At 41.8% G+C, this 19,495-nt stretch overlaps 1 protein-coding gene across 1 annotated transcript in view; it reads right to left on the reverse strand.

The window, feature by feature from the left end:
* Nucleotides 1–19,495, reverse strand: part of wls (Wnt ligand secretion mediator) — a 40,077-nt gene that overhangs the window by 10,244 nt on the left and 10,338 nt on the right. The window contains exons 3-7 of the mRNA XM_034215502.1: nt 15,266–15,390; nt 14,172–14,333; nt 13,883–14,019; nt 2,665–2,833; nt 2,261–2,358 (exon numbers count right to left, since the gene is read on the reverse strand). Of these exons, the coding sequence (XP_034071393.1) occupies nt 2,261–2,358; nt 2,665–2,833; nt 13,883–14,019; nt 14,172–14,333; nt 15,266–15,390 (691 nt within the window). The remainder of the gene's footprint in view (nt 1–2,260; nt 2,359–2,664; nt 2,834–13,882; nt 14,020–14,171; nt 14,334–15,265; nt 15,391–19,495) is intronic.

Here is a 19,495-nt window from a genome sequence, read left to right on the forward strand (position 1 = left end):
ATCTGATCAGGTTTGCAGTGTTTTTACCAGCTGTGTTATGGCCACATTGCTTCCCTTCTGATAAAACAATGCATTCGCTTTTTTTCTCCGCCTCATTGTAGCGAAAATGGGCCCAAATATCACATTGTTTCTTTCTCCCAAGCAGTGGTGGCTTTAGACTTTTTCGTTGTCAGTCATTTTGACGGACAGGATCGTAACATTTCCGTCATAATCCATTATTATCCGTCGAGTGCACAATTTATCACTCACTCGCGCTGACGGGGGGTATTCGGTTAACGCGAGTGCGACCACTGCTCCCAAGCCCTGTTGTTGCCATTTTCTTTTCTGTTAAATAAGGTTAGTTAGACCCGAGTCTTCCTGACAGTTCATATTGTGCCGCTACCCGGTGTAATTCAAATCTACCGCCGCGCGCAGCACAGACACACAGCTGCTGCCCAGCGCAGCACCGGAAATGAAACTGCTGGGAGAGAAACTGACTATCAGAGATCTAACGTTATCTTTGATAATATTTCGTCTCCTCATTTTTCTTCAACGAAAGTAAAGAGAGATTTTGGCATAGTTTTCGTCAACGATATTGCATGATGATTTCGTTGCAGTTATTGTTTACTGCCTTCGGTGCCGTCTCGTCATCGTCTCGTTTTCGTCATGGAAAAAGAGGTCGTTGACGAACATATTTCGTCATAGTTTTAGTCAACGAAATTAACACTATCTTTAACTAAACAACCGCGGATGTCTTGAAAGACTCTTTCGCTAAAGATTTTTGAAGACATCCGCGTTCTTGTGACACGTAAATACTACGCTTCCTATGTTTTAGTGCGGACTGCGTTCACACCAGCAATGAACCACTCCAGAGCAAGCAAGTGTTCCGAGGCCACCTATTTTAGCGGACCAGAGTCCGGTTGTTTGGTTCACTTAAAGGAATGGTATGCTCATGACACTCATTTTTAAATAATTATCATCCGATAAAACAGACCAGTCTCTGCCAGTCTCTCTTTTTTTTTTTTTTATCCGATGACATTATCAGTGATTTTAAACTGATTAATTACCGAAATAACAACACTGTGGGCGGCGCCATTTTACCGGACGTGACGTAAACCATGCGTTTGGTTTCGAGGACACGTTGATGTTCATGTTATTTACTGTAGTTACTCTATTCAAATATGCCTCATTGTATCGCGAAACATTGCCACAATTCTGATAGGAACAATCCACGGAATGCTCGGTTCCATCTGTTGCCAAAAGGTAAGCGTAGGAAGTACGTTCGGAGGCAGTGGCTAGCGAAATGTGGCCGGCCCGAACCGAAAGATCCACAGGCGCATGTATGCAGCGAACATTTCAAGTTTCCGGACGACTACTATGAGTATGATAAAACATAACATGGGATTTATTGAACAACCATTACTTAATGGAGATGCAGTACCATCGGTCTTTCTGGTGTCATCACCGACCAGGACACCAGTTCGGCCAGTTGAGAAATCGCCCTCTGCAAGTGTGAAGCGACGGAGGACCAGAAGTAGTGCTCGGAGTAAGAATAAGGTATGTTATGGCGCATTTCCATTGCAGCGGGTAGCCCCGTTTAAACGTCCTTTATCGTCCAGGCCAGGCCAGTTTTTGGTGGCCTTTCCATATAGCGTAGTACCGGCTAGTGGGCATTTCCCCCCAGTTTTTCCGGCCCCATAAAATCGTGGTTCTAGGGCCAGGGACAACGAGGCTGAGTATGCTAAACTAGAGAGGGAATCGCTAGCAAGGGTGGTACTACATGCATACATATCTAGTAATCAAAATCATTGTATCTACTAAGTAGTACTAAGTAGGCTCGAACCTGTATGGCTGAATTCGCCCTTCCAATCTCTTCATATTGCTCAAAACTTCGCCATGTTTTCGTGTGTTTACAAAGTGAACGCATGGATGACGTCACGACCATCACGTGACTACTGAAAATGGGCAAAATGACAGCGGCCTGACGGAATATACAGGTTTTGATAAAAAAGAGCTATAAAATCATTATTTACCGGGGAATATCGCTGATTTCTTCAGGGTATGGTTTAAACATAATGTTTCACTAAATACTGAAGTTTTGATTAATTATCTAATGAGTGGAGCATTCCTTTAAGAGGTCTCGGACTGTGTTCAAACCGACCCAATGAACCGCACCAAGTGGCTAAATACGCCAGCATTCGATTCAACCGGACTATACAAGGCAGGTGTGAACACACCCTTAGTCTCAAGTTAAAGTGAAGTAGAAAAGACTTGCTCTCACCTCTCACACATGTCAAAGATAAAGAGGCAGAAGGAGCCGAACACGATGGGTCCAACCTGCTTCCAGTACACTGAGAACCTGTTCCTCTCTGTCTGGTCCTGAGAGAAAAGGAGAGAGCAAATGTAATGATCACAACTAATTCAGGCTCACTGGTTTCAAAGCTTAATCTGATAAAAAAAAAGAACGGTACATATAACTAGAAGCATTTATGTGCCCCTTTGGTCAAGCTGGTAGTGCTTTACACCGTCTTACATTAACCTGGATTGACCATTTATCTTCTTTTAGTTCAACAACATAAACTAGTCTTTGAAAGGCTATGATGGAACTTCAAACAATTAGCAAGTCACCATGCAGGTGAGTGAGAAAACCATCAAACATGAAGTAAAAGGTTCCTGGTACAGTACCATGAGGTGCTCCCCGCAGAAGATGATCCAGAAGGAGAGCAGCATGGAGTAGAAGATGCCCTGCCTGATGTCTCCGAAAAGCAGCATCCAGGTCCAGTTGAAGCCAACAGAGAACCACTCCACTGGGATGTTGATGAACGTCATGGAGATACCGAGAGCAAGGATCACCCTGATGGAGCAAAAGCAGTCCTTTTTAACAACCATCCTTTTTTACCATCAAAACTACATATGTGGCATCATGAAAAAAAACGTTTTTAATACACATCTATTTATGCTGGTAGATAATAGAGTGGTTAAAGGGGGCCCTATTATGCTTTTGGGGGGTTTTCCCCTCTCCTGTAGTGCGTTATATAGGTTTTGGTGCATGTAAATGGTCTTCAAGGACTAAAATCCCTGTGTTCCCTCCAGAGAGTTTCTCTCCCACACACTCCCCCTCCAGCCTGAAACGCCTCCTTTGAACACCTTTTGTTTACTTCCCTAACATAATGACATCACTCCCTAACACTCGCTTCAACACATTGTATGTGATAGGCTAAGGGGCAGGACATCTCCAAGCAGTTGACCAATCACAACATAGCAGAATGGGCTCTGGTTTCAGACAGAGGGTGAAATTAGGTGCAGGCAGTATGAGAACAAATAAATAAAATGTCGCAGTAGAGGCACAACATACAATTATGAAAATGAGCATAATATGTCCTCTTTAAATACATGTCAACAGCAGTATTATTGATGTAGCCTTAGCAGCAATACTGGAGTCTGAAGAAAGAAAAAAATGGATGAGATGAAACAAGTTACAAACCCTGAGGAAACTTTTCTTAGCTAATCAGGATAATGAGGGCTATAACAGTGTTTGCAGATTAAATATAGGGTCACTTTGACGGCCTTTCCACTACTCAGACACAATCAATGTTTTATAGCGGGGCTGCATCTCCAACTGCTCTAGGAGGATCATTAGATCTCGGGACATTTTTCATTATTGATTAGATTATCCATACAGCTACAAGCACAGTGTGTTCCCACTGACTGTCCAAATCGACATCATTCATTATCTTTCCAAATAGCCTCATTTTAACAGCCAACCTCCCTCAACTTTGAAATCCAGACATTTAGAGAGAAATAAGAAATGGGGGTGAACTAAGAACAATGGGCCTTCAGAAAGAAAGAACAGAGCTTGTCTTCAAAGCGTCTGCAGCAGGTCTCTGCACGTCGCCAGGAGATGAAAGGGTGATCGTAAATAGATAGTTAAGAGGGCAAAACAGAGCTGCAGTGTGTAGGTGTGAGAGAGAAGAAGAGAGGGGGAAGCTGTGTAGATAAAACAGGTGGCCTAAAAGCATGAGTACACTTTTTTCTGGGTAATATAAGTAATGGAACACAGGTTCTGAGCTATACCGCTCCAGACAGCTCATCAGCGATGTCCTACGGAGCGTACCGAGTGAAACCACATTCAGCTGGTATGCTAGGAATGTGTCCTGAGTACCACCACCACAGACAGGGGAGAGAGAGTGAGAGAGACAGGGGAGAGAGAGAGTGTGTGTGTGTGTGTGTGTGTGTGTGTGTGTGTGTGTGTGTGTGTGTGTGTGTGTGTGTGTGTGTGTGTGTGTGTGTGTGTTAAGACAAAGGGTATGGTAAGAAAATATGTAAAATGAGTAATAATAATAATTGATATAGCGCCTTTCATAACCTCAAGGTCGCTTTACAAAGAAACACATAAGGACAAGACATAAAAAACATAAAACAGGGGGCAGAAATGGAAGTGTAACATTGCAGTGGGGGGGGGGGGGGGGGAAAGAGTGAGTTATTGTTGGAAGGCTATGTTGAACAGATGAGTTTTCATGGTTAGTAGTAGAATTCTTTCCAAATATGTCATTTTTGCCACCAGCGGTTTCTCAATCAAAACAAAAACAAAGAAAAATACAAATGTGTCTGTTTGAGAAGAAGCTTTTAATCAATATTGTTATCTACAGAGGTCTCTTCCTCTCCGAACAAAAAAGGCCGGGTAATTGAAACCAGTATAAACACTGAATTAAGCTAAAAATGGGACATGGGATCAAAGGGTGCAACATAACTGCTAACATTGGCTCAGCTTGTTGATCTGATATCTTAAGATACAGACGTCTGATTGCTTACATCCTTTTTCAGCTAAAATATTTTTAAAAAAGGTAAAAAGGACCAAGATCTAAAAGTGTGTTTTGTCAAAATGTGGCTTAGAAACTGTATGAAAAGTGATTATATGACAGCCTCGGGCAGACAACGTATGCACAAAGAAGATGCACTACAGAGGTTTGAATGAAACGCAAAGTGACCTTGTTTCAAATTTGGGATTCCTCAAATTAAGATGTAAGTACACACATTTTCAACTATATCAAATGTAGGTCTAGTCGATTCTTGACATTTTAATGTGTAGGCTAATCGTTATAAATTAAATAGACTCAATTCTTCTTTCTTTTTTTTACACAGGACTTTTTGACATGCAGTGGTAGAATGTAAGAATGTATATTTACTTAAGTATTGTACCAAAGTATTATTTTAACATAATTGTACTTTACTTGAGTATTTTCATTTAATACTAATACATATACATATATACATATATACACATATACATATATACACATATATATATATATATATATATATTAGGGGTGTAACGGTACACGTACCCGTACCGAAATTATTCGGTACGGGCCCTTCGGTTCGGTACAGGTGTGTACCGAAGTGTACCGAACGAATATAACGTTAAACGTAAAAAATTGAGAACGTGAATAACTTTTTGGAAGTAATCTCAGGTGCTGCGTCGCAGCATTCAGAGTAATTTGCTCACATTGGGTTCAACGCGTCATAGAGCGAGCAAGTCATTTAATTGGATGAGAGGCATACTATGAGAGCTGGTCAGAGGGATGCGTTCAAATGTAGTCAGTAATTTGAGGAACTGAGCTGAAGTTGAGCTCGAAAATCCTCCAGCATCATTGAAGTCTCCGGTTTGGGAACATTTTGGTTTTGCAGTTACGAACAAGGATGACGGACAAAGACAGGTGGACTGAACCAAAGCTGTTTGTCGGCATTGTTCAACTAAAATTGGTTACGCGGCTGGCAATACATCAAACTTGCACACTCTTGAAAAGGCATCACCCGAACGTGAATATCACCGGTACCAAAAGAAAAAATGACTGAAGTGCAAACCCAACTCCCACTAGCATTTAAGCCTCCACCACTCGCAGAGAGTTCAGACCGAGCCAAAGCTATTACAAACGCCAAATATCCTTATGTTGCCATGTTAGCAAAGCGCTACCTGGCTGTGTCTGCTACCTCTGTCCCTAGAGAGGGTGTTCTCCACAGCAGGAGACATTGTTAGTGCCAGCAGATCTGACCTTTCGGCAAGCAATGTGGACAAGTTCATCTTTCTTTAAACAACATGAAAATACAATGACAAGCAAGTCATAATGTCAAACTGGCTGCTTAGGTGCTAGTACAGTTCAGTTCAAATACAGATTATTTCAGTTCATCGACATGCTGCACCTTAATGTTCATTTTATTATATTTTGTATTTATTTGAGTGAATATTCACAGTTTAATAATAATTAAAAACCCAAAACTAATAGTTTATGTTTTGTGAGTACTAGTACAGTAAAGTTCAAATACAGATTATTTCAGTTCATCGAAATGCTGCACCTTAATGTTTATTTTATTATATTTTGTATTTATTTGAGTGAATACATTATTCACAGTTTAATAATAATAATAAAAATATATATATATATGTTTTGTGAAAAAAAATTCTGCTGTACCGAAAACGTACCGAACCGAACCGTGACCAAAAAACCGAGGTACGTACCGAACCGAAATGTTTGTGAACCGTTACACCCCTAATATATATATATATATATATATATATATATATATATATACACACATATATATATATATATATATACACATACACACATATATATATATATATATACACATATACACATATATATACACATATACACATATATATATATACACATATATATATATACACACATACATATATATATACATATATACATATACATATACACACACTTTTACTTCACTTCATTTTGGAGGCAAGTATTTTACTCTGTACTCTACTACATTTATTAAACACTCATAATTACTAGCAACTTTGTGCCTATGAAAATGTATGAGGTGATGCAATACGTTGGCAGGTATTAGCTACAGATAACAACTAAATTATATTATTCTAAAACACTGTAAAAAGAGCCTTAAGTGTTTCAATTCAGGATTTTTACCTGTAACACAGTATTTTAAGACCACAGTTATTCTACTTTTACTCAAATAAAGGACTTTAGTACTTTTCCACCCCTGTCGACATGTGATGGTAGGAGTAGCACAGGTGTAGCTAATAACATTAATTATGTCTGGTTCCATCTGGGCGAGACACTTCCTGGGCTCTGCTGCTGTGCCTGCTGACTCACTGACATGTAACTGAACACAGCCATGGGTATTGTTATTTAACGTCAGTGTATGTTGCACTTTTTAAAGAAAAGTTTGACTCAGCTGACGGATGTTTCTGTAATAAATGGAGATTTTCCATTAATCTTCTTCTCCATCAACCTTTTCTGTTAAGATTCTCAAAAATGTGCCCTCTTAAATTCAAAGATAATCTAAGGGGTGCCATTTTTTGGTTCATCAAAAAATAATCTGCTGTCCACAAATAATGTACAAGATCCTGAGAGCCTGCCGACTCCTCTGGGAATGAGAGCCTTGAGCCGGAAGATACAGAGGGAAGGAGAGAGACTTATGACATGACTGCATGTGTGTATGCCCAGAATGTGTGTTTGCAGCATGTGTCGGCTGAGTGCTAGCTTGCAGATTTTGTTTCATGCTTGGCCAGGCACTTCCTGTGGCGCCTCTGACTGATCTGTCCTCCCAGCACAGCGGGGGGTTAGACAAACAGAGGCTGAGAGCAGAGCTCCAACATTCAGGCCCCGTCCACACGGAGACGATATCAGTTGAATCCACTAACGTTCTCTATCATTTAGACCAGGGGTGGCCAACCCGCGGCTCTCGAGCCGCATGCGGCTCTTTGCCTAGTTTCATGCGGCTCTTCAGTTCATATCGAATTGTATAGCCTATGTGTGAGTTTGGGGGAGAGACACTGACTCCTGACTAGTGTTGCACGGTGTACCGATACTTGAAAGGTACCGCGATACCCTGCCGTTAAAAACGTTACGATTCCTCCGTTTCATTAATATCGGTACTTTAAGAATGACGGGGAAAAGTACTCCGGTGAGAAAGCGCTGTTTTAATAAGAGCCGTGTGTGTTCAGCGCTCTGCTTTCACTCCCTGCACTGCAGCCGTGCCTGCAGTCCCGCCCCTCTCAAGCACGCTCTAAGTCCCTCCCCTCTCAAGCACGCTCTAAGTCCCTCCCCTCTCAAGCACGCTCTAAGTCCCTCCCCTCTCAAGCACACTCAAGTGCCTCCCCTCTCTCGTGCACGCGCTAGCTGCCAGAGCATGTGAGAAAACGAGAAGCAAGTGGGAGTGCAACTGCCGCTGCGCCTCGGCTTGTTGACAACAAAGACGCCAGAAGCGAAATTTGGAAGTATTTGAGCGATATCTCTGACAGTGAGGGCAAGCCTACGGACACCACGAGGCCCGTCTGTAAGAAATGTATTAATTGTATTTAATACAAATTATTGTCATTTATTTTATTTATTGTTCTCATTGTTAAAAAGAATCGGAATCGCAATTCTTGACTTGGTATCGAAACCAAAATGTTGGTATCGTGACAACACTAGCTACTCCTGACAGTTAAACCTGATATTTAGTAGGTCTGTTAAGTATTGAATGCTGATAATTCTGACGTAATTTGGCCGGTCAAAGTTGTTTGGGCTCGGATAAAATCGCTCCGTTACTTTCGTCCCGTGTTACTTTCGTCCCGGCTCTCCCTACTTGTGTATGTGTGGTGTCAGGTGTCAGTATGAGAGGATGACAGCGTGTCTAATTTTGATGTGGCCCAAGAGCCAATCACAATAATACCTGCGATGCAGTGAACCAATTTGAGGGGGGGGAAACCTATCGTTGATTAAACACTATCCAGTGTTTCCCGCCAACGGAGCCCCGCGCCCCCCCCCTGAAATTCAAGGTGTTTAAAAAATATATATAATTTTTTTTTTTAAATATATATATAGCACCAAATTCCAAATAATCTATAACTACTGTCACTTTTCATATTGAACATGTGCTCTTTTATTAAATAAACTAAACGCTTTCATTTTAAGTTGTGAGTTTAGTGTTTTTGACCCTAAGAAACACTGATGCATTAATCAATAACAATAATCCACAGCTCCTCTCTCTGCTCCAGAGGATTTCAAAAATATATATCCCAATGCCACAAAGATGCATCAGTGACGTGGTTGAAATCTTGTCTCCAGAAAACAAAAAACTGAAACAAGCGGTATCAGTGACTGTGTGTTTGATGTGGCTCTTTGCAGAAACATAGAAAAAATGTGGCTCTTAACCTCTGACTGGTTGGCCAGCCCTGATTTAGACGGTTCATCCACAGAAGGCCGACATGGAAACACGGATTCGGAGCCCGAATCTGATACACGTTGATAACGGCTCCCAAAGTGGGTAGGTCTGAGGACGAAACGCTTGCGGCTCCATGTGTATGCCCTATACCAGGGGTGGGGAACCTCCGGCCCCCGGGCCGTATATGGCCCACGAGACCATTTGGTACGGCCCTCGAGGTAATTTATAAACACACGCAAAAAATTTAAAATGTAAAGACATCTAGACCGCAAAGAAATTAAACAAGCGAGTGCCTGTTTTTCCTGGCAAAGGTCAGGGTCCTTGAACACAACACGAGCCTAACGTGTCATCACGTGGTATATGTCTCGTCTGACAGGGGTGTAGTTCTGACGGAGCGCACCGGTGTCAGTACCATATCTGCAAGGCCTACCAGATCAGCACGGGGTCCGTTACGCTTACTAATGACGTCACGCATTGGCTGTACGGCAACCCAAGAGGACATTTTACAGGGCCAAATTCCACAAAGAATATCGACAGTGAATGTATGTTAGTGGAACTGTGTCAGGAAAGTGAAGTGTTAAATTGAAAGTTAATATGTAGCATATCCCTCCGAAATATGGTCGTAGAATAATATGGTAATGGCAATATGGTAGAATAATATAAGAAATATGGTCGTTTAGAATTGATTGAAACTCCAGACTCAACGTAAGAGCTTGTGCCTCTTCGGGGGGTGCTAACATTTAAACAAACTTTATTCTTTACTTTCTCCGTCTTTATATGTAGAATATATCAGATACCGTCATGTTGTTTCCATAGCAACAACAACTTCCTGTCAACAGCGTAAACTCCCACAGACAGTACACACGTTCATCCTCTGAACGTGTGTAGCGGTAGCCTACTGTCTGTTCAAAAAACTGCAGGAACCCAGAAGACACAAAAACATAACCCCCTTCACATCTCAACTATTGTAAATGTTACGGGTCCCCGATGTGACCACAGTAGCAGTGATGATAACGGCAGTGGCGAACCGTCAGGGCCTTCAAGGTATTCAGAGAATACCCTGGAACACTCAGATAAAACAAACAAAAAATCGATTTAATTATATAAATAAAATGTATATAAAATTAATAAATGAGAATGGTATATGTTGTTGATCTGTTATATTACAGTGTTACGTTGATTTGTTTGTCCTTCTCGGACCATGCACTACGCATTTCAGTGGTTTTGTGTTAGAAAAGAAAGCAACCAATCAGATCTTGTTCTGGGTCTCTGGGTAGAATATCCTTCAACCAAGGTATTCTACATCCTTGATCGAATGCCCTGGCCGTTGCACTGAATGAGAGCGTACGTTTGGACTGACAGTTTGATCAACCAATCATATATTGATTTGTAGCCAATGGGCGTATTCTTTCAGAGTTTCCCTCTGTTCCAGGGTACTCTAGAAGGCTCTACTCTAGGTAACTGGCTCGAGACAGAGGATCTAGATGAGTGTGATGAAGCAATTCATGCCGTTTTATTGTTTTTAACGTTGAAATGACAAGTGCAACAGGTGAAGATGAAGTTGTTGCGGAATTGTTGTGAGTACCCTTTTCAAGACGACAACTCAGTGAAAATACGGACATTATAATGCCGCGGAAGGGGGGGGGGCGGCGGCAGCGGGGGATGTGTGTGTGTCTACAGAAGGTCCAGTTGTGATAGACACGGTTCGCCACTGGATAACGGTATTAAGCAGGTGAAACAGGAGCTGTTGACAGGAAGTTGTTGTTGCTATGGAAACAGGTGCCCGAACCACCTCAACTGGCTCCTTTCGACGCGAAGGAGGAGCGGCTCAATTCCGAGTCCCTCCCGGATGACTGAACTTCTCACCTTATCCCTAAGGGAGATGCCAGCCACCCTGCGGAGAAAACCCATCTCGGCCGCTTGTATCCGCAATCTCTTTCTTTCGGTCATGACCCATCCTTCATGACCATAGGTGAGGGTAGGAACGAAAATGGCCCGGTAGACAGCTTTGCCTTCTGGCTCAGCTCCCTTTTCGTGACAACGGTGCGGTAAAGCGACTGCAGTACCGCTCCCGCTGCTCCAGCCAATCTCACGCTCCATTGTTTCCTCACTCGAGAACAAGACCCCTGTCGATTGTTATTTTTTCCTATTCTTTGCGGAATTTGGCCGTGTAAAATGTCCTCTTGGGTTGCCGTACAGCCGATGCGTGACGTCATTAGTAAGCGTAACGGACCTCGTGCTAATCTGGTAGGCCGTGCAGATATGGTACTGACACCAGAACATCGCTCCGGCACTTCAGAAATTGCAGTACCCATAAGGAGCTGTACAAATGCCACAGTTTTTGCGTGGCTGTGTCTTAGTTGAAAGCCCAGTGGCGATCTGTTCATCTGTCATACTGATCATACAGTCAATAACTTTGTTGTTGTTAGCATCTGGTTAGCTAGCTATGCTAAAGAATATAATGGCGCGTTTCCACTGCAGGCCTCGCTCGGCCTCGCTCGGTTTGGTTAGGCCTTATTAGGCCCGGCTCACTTTAATGCTGCGCTTCCATTACAGTTTAGGAACTGGGGTAGTTACTATAGTAACGCAGTGTAGGCGGAGCCGTGACGTCATCTTCAATGAGAGCCCCAGAAAAACAACACAGCCATTAGCTCTTAGCACTCAGAGCTCACAGCTCTTCATATCTGTTCAGAAACTAGACAAAAGTTAAACAAGTACAAACCACAGACTGCCTGTGTCATGGCGAATACAGTCGCTGGTTTATTTATGTCTGTATAGGCCGTTGTTGTGAGTGTGGACGGTCGGAGCATATATAACGTTAGCTTAGCCAAGCTCCATTTAGAAAACACGCATTTAAAAAAAGGGTTTTTCGCCTGCCGTCCGTCTGCAGACTTGTCAAAGCATTCATTAATGGTTTTTACTAACCGGTATCAGTATGTTGTTACTTGGCATTATTTTGAAACGTGTATTACAATTAAATCACGGTCAAATATGTTCATCTTGTTGTAGTTGTAGCCCCCTTGTCAGCGATTCTCTCTCTAGTTTAGCATACTCAGCCCGGTTGTTCCTGGCCCTAGAACCACAATTTTATGGGGCCAGAAAAACTGTGAATTAGGACCCGCTAGCCGGTACTAGGCCAAGTGGAAACGCAACCAAAAACGGGCCCCGCACGGCTCTGCACGCTTAAAGCGAGCTACCCGCTGCAGTGGAAACGCGCCATAAGAAGCTTTTTCTACAACCAGTGAGGTAAAGGCACATCTTTATATGATCATTATAAAAAAACAAGAGAATAGAGTAAACGGGTGTAAAAAAAGTTGTTATTAATAAAACAAGAATACAGTTTGAAAGGAGTGATTTGTAAAATATCCATAAAGAAAAATAAATCTGCTTACAGTTATGTTTCATATGGGTGTTGAGAGATGTATCCATAGATCTCCTAATGTTGCTCTCAGTGCACCAGATTGATGCTTTTAACTTCAACATTTAAAAATAAATCTTCCCGGGGGAGCATGCGCCCAGACCCCCCCCCCAGTTAGGTCTCTCTCTCCCCCCCCCCCCCCACACTTAATTCATGTTCACATGGATAGGAAACTAAATATATATTTGCACACATCTTGTGTCCATATCTTTCCGTTTGGGTGGTCATGCCACAACCGTCCTTTTTATTTGCACAGCATGAAAGAAAGGTGAAATGAATGGGATGTGATTTTAGTATTTTTAAGCAGAGGTCAATAATTTGTACGGCCCTCGGAGGATGTTGAAAAAATTGAAATGGCCCTTGGGAGGAAAAAGGTTTGCTAATGGTAACACAAGCCAAACATGCTAAATCATATCAGAAGGCATCACCCAGATTTGGCAATCTTGGAGCCCGGCAAAAGACAACAGCTTATCCCCGCTGCTTTTAAGAAGCAATAGACATGAAAGCCGAGAGACCAAAATAAATAACGGAAGCTTTTGGCATATGTCTTTCAGCGGCTATGCTGCGCCCTTATGCAATAGTAGAGGACCCCGGCTTTTATTGAAACAATATCTTATTGTTTATTTTGTAATATTTTCAAGAAATTCTTTTTAGTTTTACAGCTTATTGAAACTTTTTGTTTGACATCAGCCATTATAGATAATATGGCCATCTGAGTGTGTGTGGTACTGTTTGTGGTTTGTTTTTAACTGTGTAATAAAGTTAATCATTCAAAATGTTAGAGTTCCTTATTTCTAAACTGAAACTTGCACTACTGTTCAAAATAAATAAAAAACAAACCTGGCATTATGTATTTGAGACTTTTTTTTGCTTTTTCTTGTTGTACCGAACCCGTACTGAACCGTGACTCCCAAACCGAGGTACATACCGAACAGTTACATTACATTGAAGACTTTTCTTTTTGACGCTGCCTTTAATAAAATAAAATAAACTATTCATATTTTACACTGCAACTTATATTTCATACCAGTGTTATTCTATTTTAGCTGGTTTTAACTTGTATTCTTTTGGCTTTAATTACTTTATTATAATATTCAAATGTCATTTGATATTCAGTTTATATGTTTTTTGCTATATAAAACATGCCTCGTCTTAAATTACTAACCAAAAAAAAGAAATAGGACCTTTGCAATAAATTGATCTTGAAAATAAATTGAAATAAATTGATTGTGCTAAGAATACAACAGTATAGAGGGAATATCAGTGATGGAGCTGCCTTACTTCTCCAGCAGCACAGGAGGTCTGCTCATCATCAGGATCCTCCTCCAGTACCAGATCATGATGATGAGGATGCTGGGAGTGAGGAAGGTCTTCATCGCAAACCACACTTTGGTGAAGCCTCCGTTCTGGTGGATGCTCTTGGAGAAGAAAAAAGGAACCAAAGTCAAATATTAGCTTTTTGAATGTTTCCTGGTTCCCAAGCAGGCGCTATCACCACCTCACTCGATGGCAAACGCCCTCAGTTTAATGTGTAACCTTTAAGAAGTTTACCGATCAAATGCCAACTCACCACGAGACGAATGTCCTTGATCTCTCCGATCCCCACGTTGACCTTCTTGCGCTCGTTGACAGGCAGGCGGATGTTGAGCAGGTAGTACTTATGGGCCACGCTGCCCACCTCCATGAAAGGCAGCAGGTCACACTCATAGTAACGGCCCTCGTTCTCAAAGGTCTGAAAAACACACAGCAACACACCATCTGGTTAAAAACTTAAAGATGTACTGCACTGTAAAACCCTCTGCAAAAGAAATGTAGCTTTTAAATCGCATCAATAAATAAAACAAGTTAATAAGCCAACACTGGTGACATCAAAGTTTCATTATGATGAGCAGCATCCAAAGTCAGAACATTTTTTGTGTGATGACTGTCATATCATGAAACTGCAACAATACAAGCTCTAAGGTTCGATTAGAAACCATATAAAAAAAATACTTTTACCGTATGCAATAGAATTTTCTGGAAGCTGAAAATCCCCATGTCATTGTTTTAATGCAGGGTATATGTTGTGTTTGAAATAACTTTTTGTGGTGCAAGAAGTCATACCCCGAGAAATTAGTTGGCATTGTAGCATTTCCAGTGAGCTCGTTACGAGGTCAATATATGTTTTTAATTATATTTTGGTTAGATTCCCGTGGTCTGTGGTTAACACAAGCAAAAGATACTTTCACGTTTTGTTCCGTTTAAGTAAACAGCTTAACCTGGTAAACACCTGCAGCTTTTACCCGTTTTTATAACAGCAGTTGCTAACAATTGACAAAATAAGACTAAATGTCATCAAGCCAAAGATGAGTCCGTCTTTAGCTTAGAGGTGGTGATGCGCAGCTGTATGTAGTCTGTTTATAGCGTCAGCTTTTACTCCTGGCAATTGCATTTATGCTTCAAAAATAAAAATGTGGTGTTTATATGTGGACATTTTCATGCTGAACAACTGTTTGCCACATGTCATTATTGCAATATTCCAATACCTAATTGAAAAATTAAATTGCTCTCAGTGGAGGGAGCCCTTATGACGCTAACTTTCGGGTCGGCCTACAAAAGTACATCATCCCTGCACCCCACTGCTCTAAAGATGCATCATGGGGAGGCTCAGAGTGTCATGATCACCTTGGCTGTAGTGAAGTTGCAGCTGAGCTTCCTCTGTTCGAAGGAGTGAGCCATCTCCGTCCACTCGCTGACCGTGTCGTCTCTGTAGGCCAGCCCCACGTCGATGGTGGCTAGCGATCCATCCTCTGGAACAAAGACCACAGGAGCAATTCACTTTCAGATCAATACAAACATATTGTCTGTCAATTAATGTCCCCCAATTAAAATATATTTTGTGCAAAGTCATTAGTTTAAAAAAAATGACGTAGAGCTTGCAGAGGAGGAGTGTTCCTTTCAAAAAAGTGTTTTGATCTGTGTCAATTGTTACTGTGATAGAGATTTATGATTTTAGGATCTTAATTTGTATGTGTGCTCACTACTTATCCAAACATTACACTTAGGCCCCGTCCACACAGAGACGAAACAGGTTGTATCCGCTAACGTTCTCTATCGTATAGACCAGGGGTCTCCAACACGTCGGGCAGCTTTTCAGTAGCTCGCCGCTCGAGGTTCTGTGTAGAAAAAATCCGACGACAATATATGCACCTGAATCAGTCCGTGTCGCTGCGGCTCAGACACACATGGATTTATGTTTTAAAAAATACTCGCGTGAGCACCATGTCAGGTTTTTGGTGGATTTAATCAAGTCTTGGATTGCAGAGTATGAATGTCCTCTTGCTATTTTCAGTTGATAAATACTTGTGTAACGTTTGTGAAGGCAGGAGGAAAAAAGCTTCCGCGATCACCGTCTTCTCCGTTTCTCCAAACCCCGCCCTGAAAATAATGAGTGACCGGATGATAGACCATAATAATATGTGAGAAATTGTCGTTTACTTGGACCTTGATGTGAAGTTAAGATTTTTGATAAGCTTTGGGTATTGCAATTGCAAAAGTAGCTTAATTCAAGCGGTCTCGTGTGGACGGACACGTTTGAGTCGATTCCGTGTGGACGGAAGACTTTTTTGATATCGACATCGGTTCGTTTTCATTTTTGTTTCCGTGTGGACGGGTCATAAATGTCATCCAGCTGGTTAAAACTAATTATTTTAACGTGCGATTAATGCATGTGTAGTTGTCCTCGGCCCGCCCCGTAGTTTCAGAGCCCAAAGGCTTGACGTTGTTGTTGTTGTTAGTTGGATGGTGGGTAGGGTTGGGTACCGAGAACCGGTTCCGAACCGGTTCCAACGGCATCATTTAGAAATGTGAATTTCGGTTCCGCTTTTCGATGCCTGAGGAAATGTTTCTCGCCGCTCTCCGGAGCCTACTGTATGACTGCGAAGGGGCGGGAAATGTAGCGTTGTACCCATAGATATATATAAACACGTGTTTATTTATATATATATATATATATATATATATATATATATATTTATATATATCTATGGTTGTACCCAGCGCCATATTATATTATACTATTGTATGGCTCTGGTTGTACCTACACTTCCTACAGCGTAACCTGTAAGTGATGAAAATGGGGGATGTTGGCTTATCTGGCACCCGCAGCTCACAGCCAACGTGCGAGTGAGCGTGGGAGCGAGTGAGAAAGGGAGGGTGGACCGGTACGCGCTGTTGTTATTAGCATCTGGTGCTAGCTGCTCTAACGGAAGAAGAAGATGTTTCTACAATGATGTGGAGGGAGAGTCCTCTCCAGTCAGACTGAGTGGCTGATAACTACAGCTCAGTGAGGTAAAGGACTCTTGAGTGTTTAGATAGTTCGCTTTAGTCTAAGTTATCTCAGTGGGTCTCAAACGTTTTGATCACAATTCACAAACAGATTGAAGCATTTTACTTTAAAATGTTCAAACATTTCTTCCCGGTATTCCTGAGAAGGCAGATATGCTTGTTTTTCTCAACAAGAACTGTTTTTAAATGGGGGGGGGGTTCCTTTAAAAGTTGGACTGTTGCACTGTTGTAGCTTCAGTGGTTCTCAGGTTACAGTTACATAGCAGTGAATATAAACAGACTGATTAATGTGAATATTACTGTAAACTAACCTGTGTAAAAGTTTCTCGAATAAATGTAATTTTTCTTTGGTGGAAGAAGCATGTATAATTTTTTTACCCTGCCCCTCAAAGAATCGGAATTGAGAACCGTTAAGAACCGGAATCGAAAAGTAGAATCGGAATCGTTATCAGAATCGTGGAAATTCAAACGATACCCAACCCTAATGGTGGGAGATTCTAGCGAGAGATATGGATACAAAAAAATGTGTTTTAAACAGCAAGCCAAGCACACAGCTGATGCTCAGCCCCGCTCCTGCCGCTCGCTTGCGGCAGATCACGCTTGAAAGTTTGCCGGGGAGACGCCTGGACAACAACAGCGATAGCTAAATGGGTGACTACAGCTTAACATTGTGGAGGACGAGGGGCTGCGTTAGATCATTCGGATCGCATCCAACGTGTCGACGGCACATCACAGCGCATTATTTTGACCCAGAGTGGGAACTTCAGTCTCATGCTTTGACTGTTATGAAGACAGAGGAGCGGCATTTTGCCGACAACTGTAAACAGGCTTGTCTGTTTGAGCAACTGGCTCAGTGCAAAGAAGTGCACAGGGTTGGGAGAGAGTGTAAGAGAGAGAGAGAGATAGAGATAGAGATAGAGATAGAGATAGAGATATAGAGAGAGAGAGAGATTCCAGGTTGTTGTGTTGAGAATATTCAGGAGAATATTTGTCATTGTTCCAATGATAATAAACAAACATTTGCATAAAGCACTCCACTCATATGTTAAGAGTATTACAAACTTGAAAAATATTCCTCTAAGGTACATTTAGAACAGATACAAAATGTGCGATTCATTTGAGATTAACTATGGACATCATGCAATTAAAAATTGTAATCGACTGACAGCCCTAGTTTTTATCCAAAGGAATTGACATATACTTTAATTCCATGGACACGCCTAAGGGAGCCATTTTTGGGTTCAGCTGCCAAACAAAGTGCAGGGGCTGTGGATTGAACCACTAACCATCTGATTGGAAGACACATTTAGACCCTGACTCACAGATGCCCATAATAAAGACCAATAGAAAAAAGAAAAAAAATGCAAGAATGCAAGGGCGTTGGTCAACCAAAAATCTTGGTAGACTGGTCGAGTGTATTGTTCCCAGTAGCCTAAAAATTGAATATAAAACATAAAAAGCAATTTTCAGCAAGTTCAATTGTTATTCAATTAGCTCTGATAGATCTTTGACATCGGAAATACCACACACAAAAAGAAATCGACCAGTTACCCGATACTACCCACAACTTTTGCCAGTAGAAAACCAAAAAAAGACAGTTCAGTTGACTGGAACCATGAAAAGTATCATGCACTGGAAAAGGGGCACAAGACATTCTTGTTGTTGTAATCCGTTGCTTATTATACCTCCTTCGCTCAAAGAAGAGGCTGTTATTATTCTAGTGATAGGATAAAATGAAGTCCTGATGACAGACAGCCACTGCCTTTTAATTATGAAACGAGCAGAGACATCACTGCTGGCACTGACATGGAGACAGTCCCAAATATATATCATTGCTGCTCATATCCAGGTACCACACAAGCGTTTCTATAAACTGATACCACTCCAGTTTGGTACAGTGTAAAAAGGATTAGGAGGGACATTTTAAACCTATCATCAAAGTGCTCCATTGCTGCAGTTCTAACCAATGTTAATATATGAAGGCTAGAACTAGGCTGTTCATAGTTGGTTTATTGTAAAACAATCAAGGTCAAATATTTCAGTGTTAATCCTGTCACCTGGGAGGAATTTTATAGATTACCAGGATTATTTCTCAGCATGTAAACATATTCAGTGTGCGCTCCATGGTGGCCCACATCTAGATTACTTCCTACTTGACATTCATTTCAACAAGAGCTTGAGGTGGCCTCCAATATCCCATCCCGGTGAATCCAACAAAAACATCCAGCGCCAAGCTATTAAAACTGCATCTTTAGATCACATTACAAAGCCAAGTGTTCTCTCCTCCAGAGTGCCTCTTGGCCGTTATGAAACAAGCTGGAGTGAAGAGAAAGAAACTCGGTGGCCTGTGCTGTTAAGAAAAAAAAGTAGAGGGAGGAGGGACCAGCTGAGAACTGGCAGCCGACTGTCTGTGTAATGCCCTCCGCTCTGCCATTGGTGGAGACAGAGGTCCTCCAACGTGAGCCCGCTTCATGCCAACATTCCACTCCAGTCCAGCGGCCATTGCCACAAAGACTAAGCCTCCTCAACAGCTGTGTTATTGCTGGACTCTGGCCAAGGGGGTGCTCT

This window comes from Gymnodraco acuticeps, unplaced genomic scaffold (assembly GCF_902827175.1).
Source record: "Gymnodraco acuticeps unplaced genomic scaffold, fGymAcu1.1, whole genome shotgun sequence".
Taxonomy (NCBI): domain Eukaryota; kingdom Metazoa; phylum Chordata; class Actinopteri; order Perciformes; family Bathydraconidae; genus Gymnodraco; species Gymnodraco acuticeps.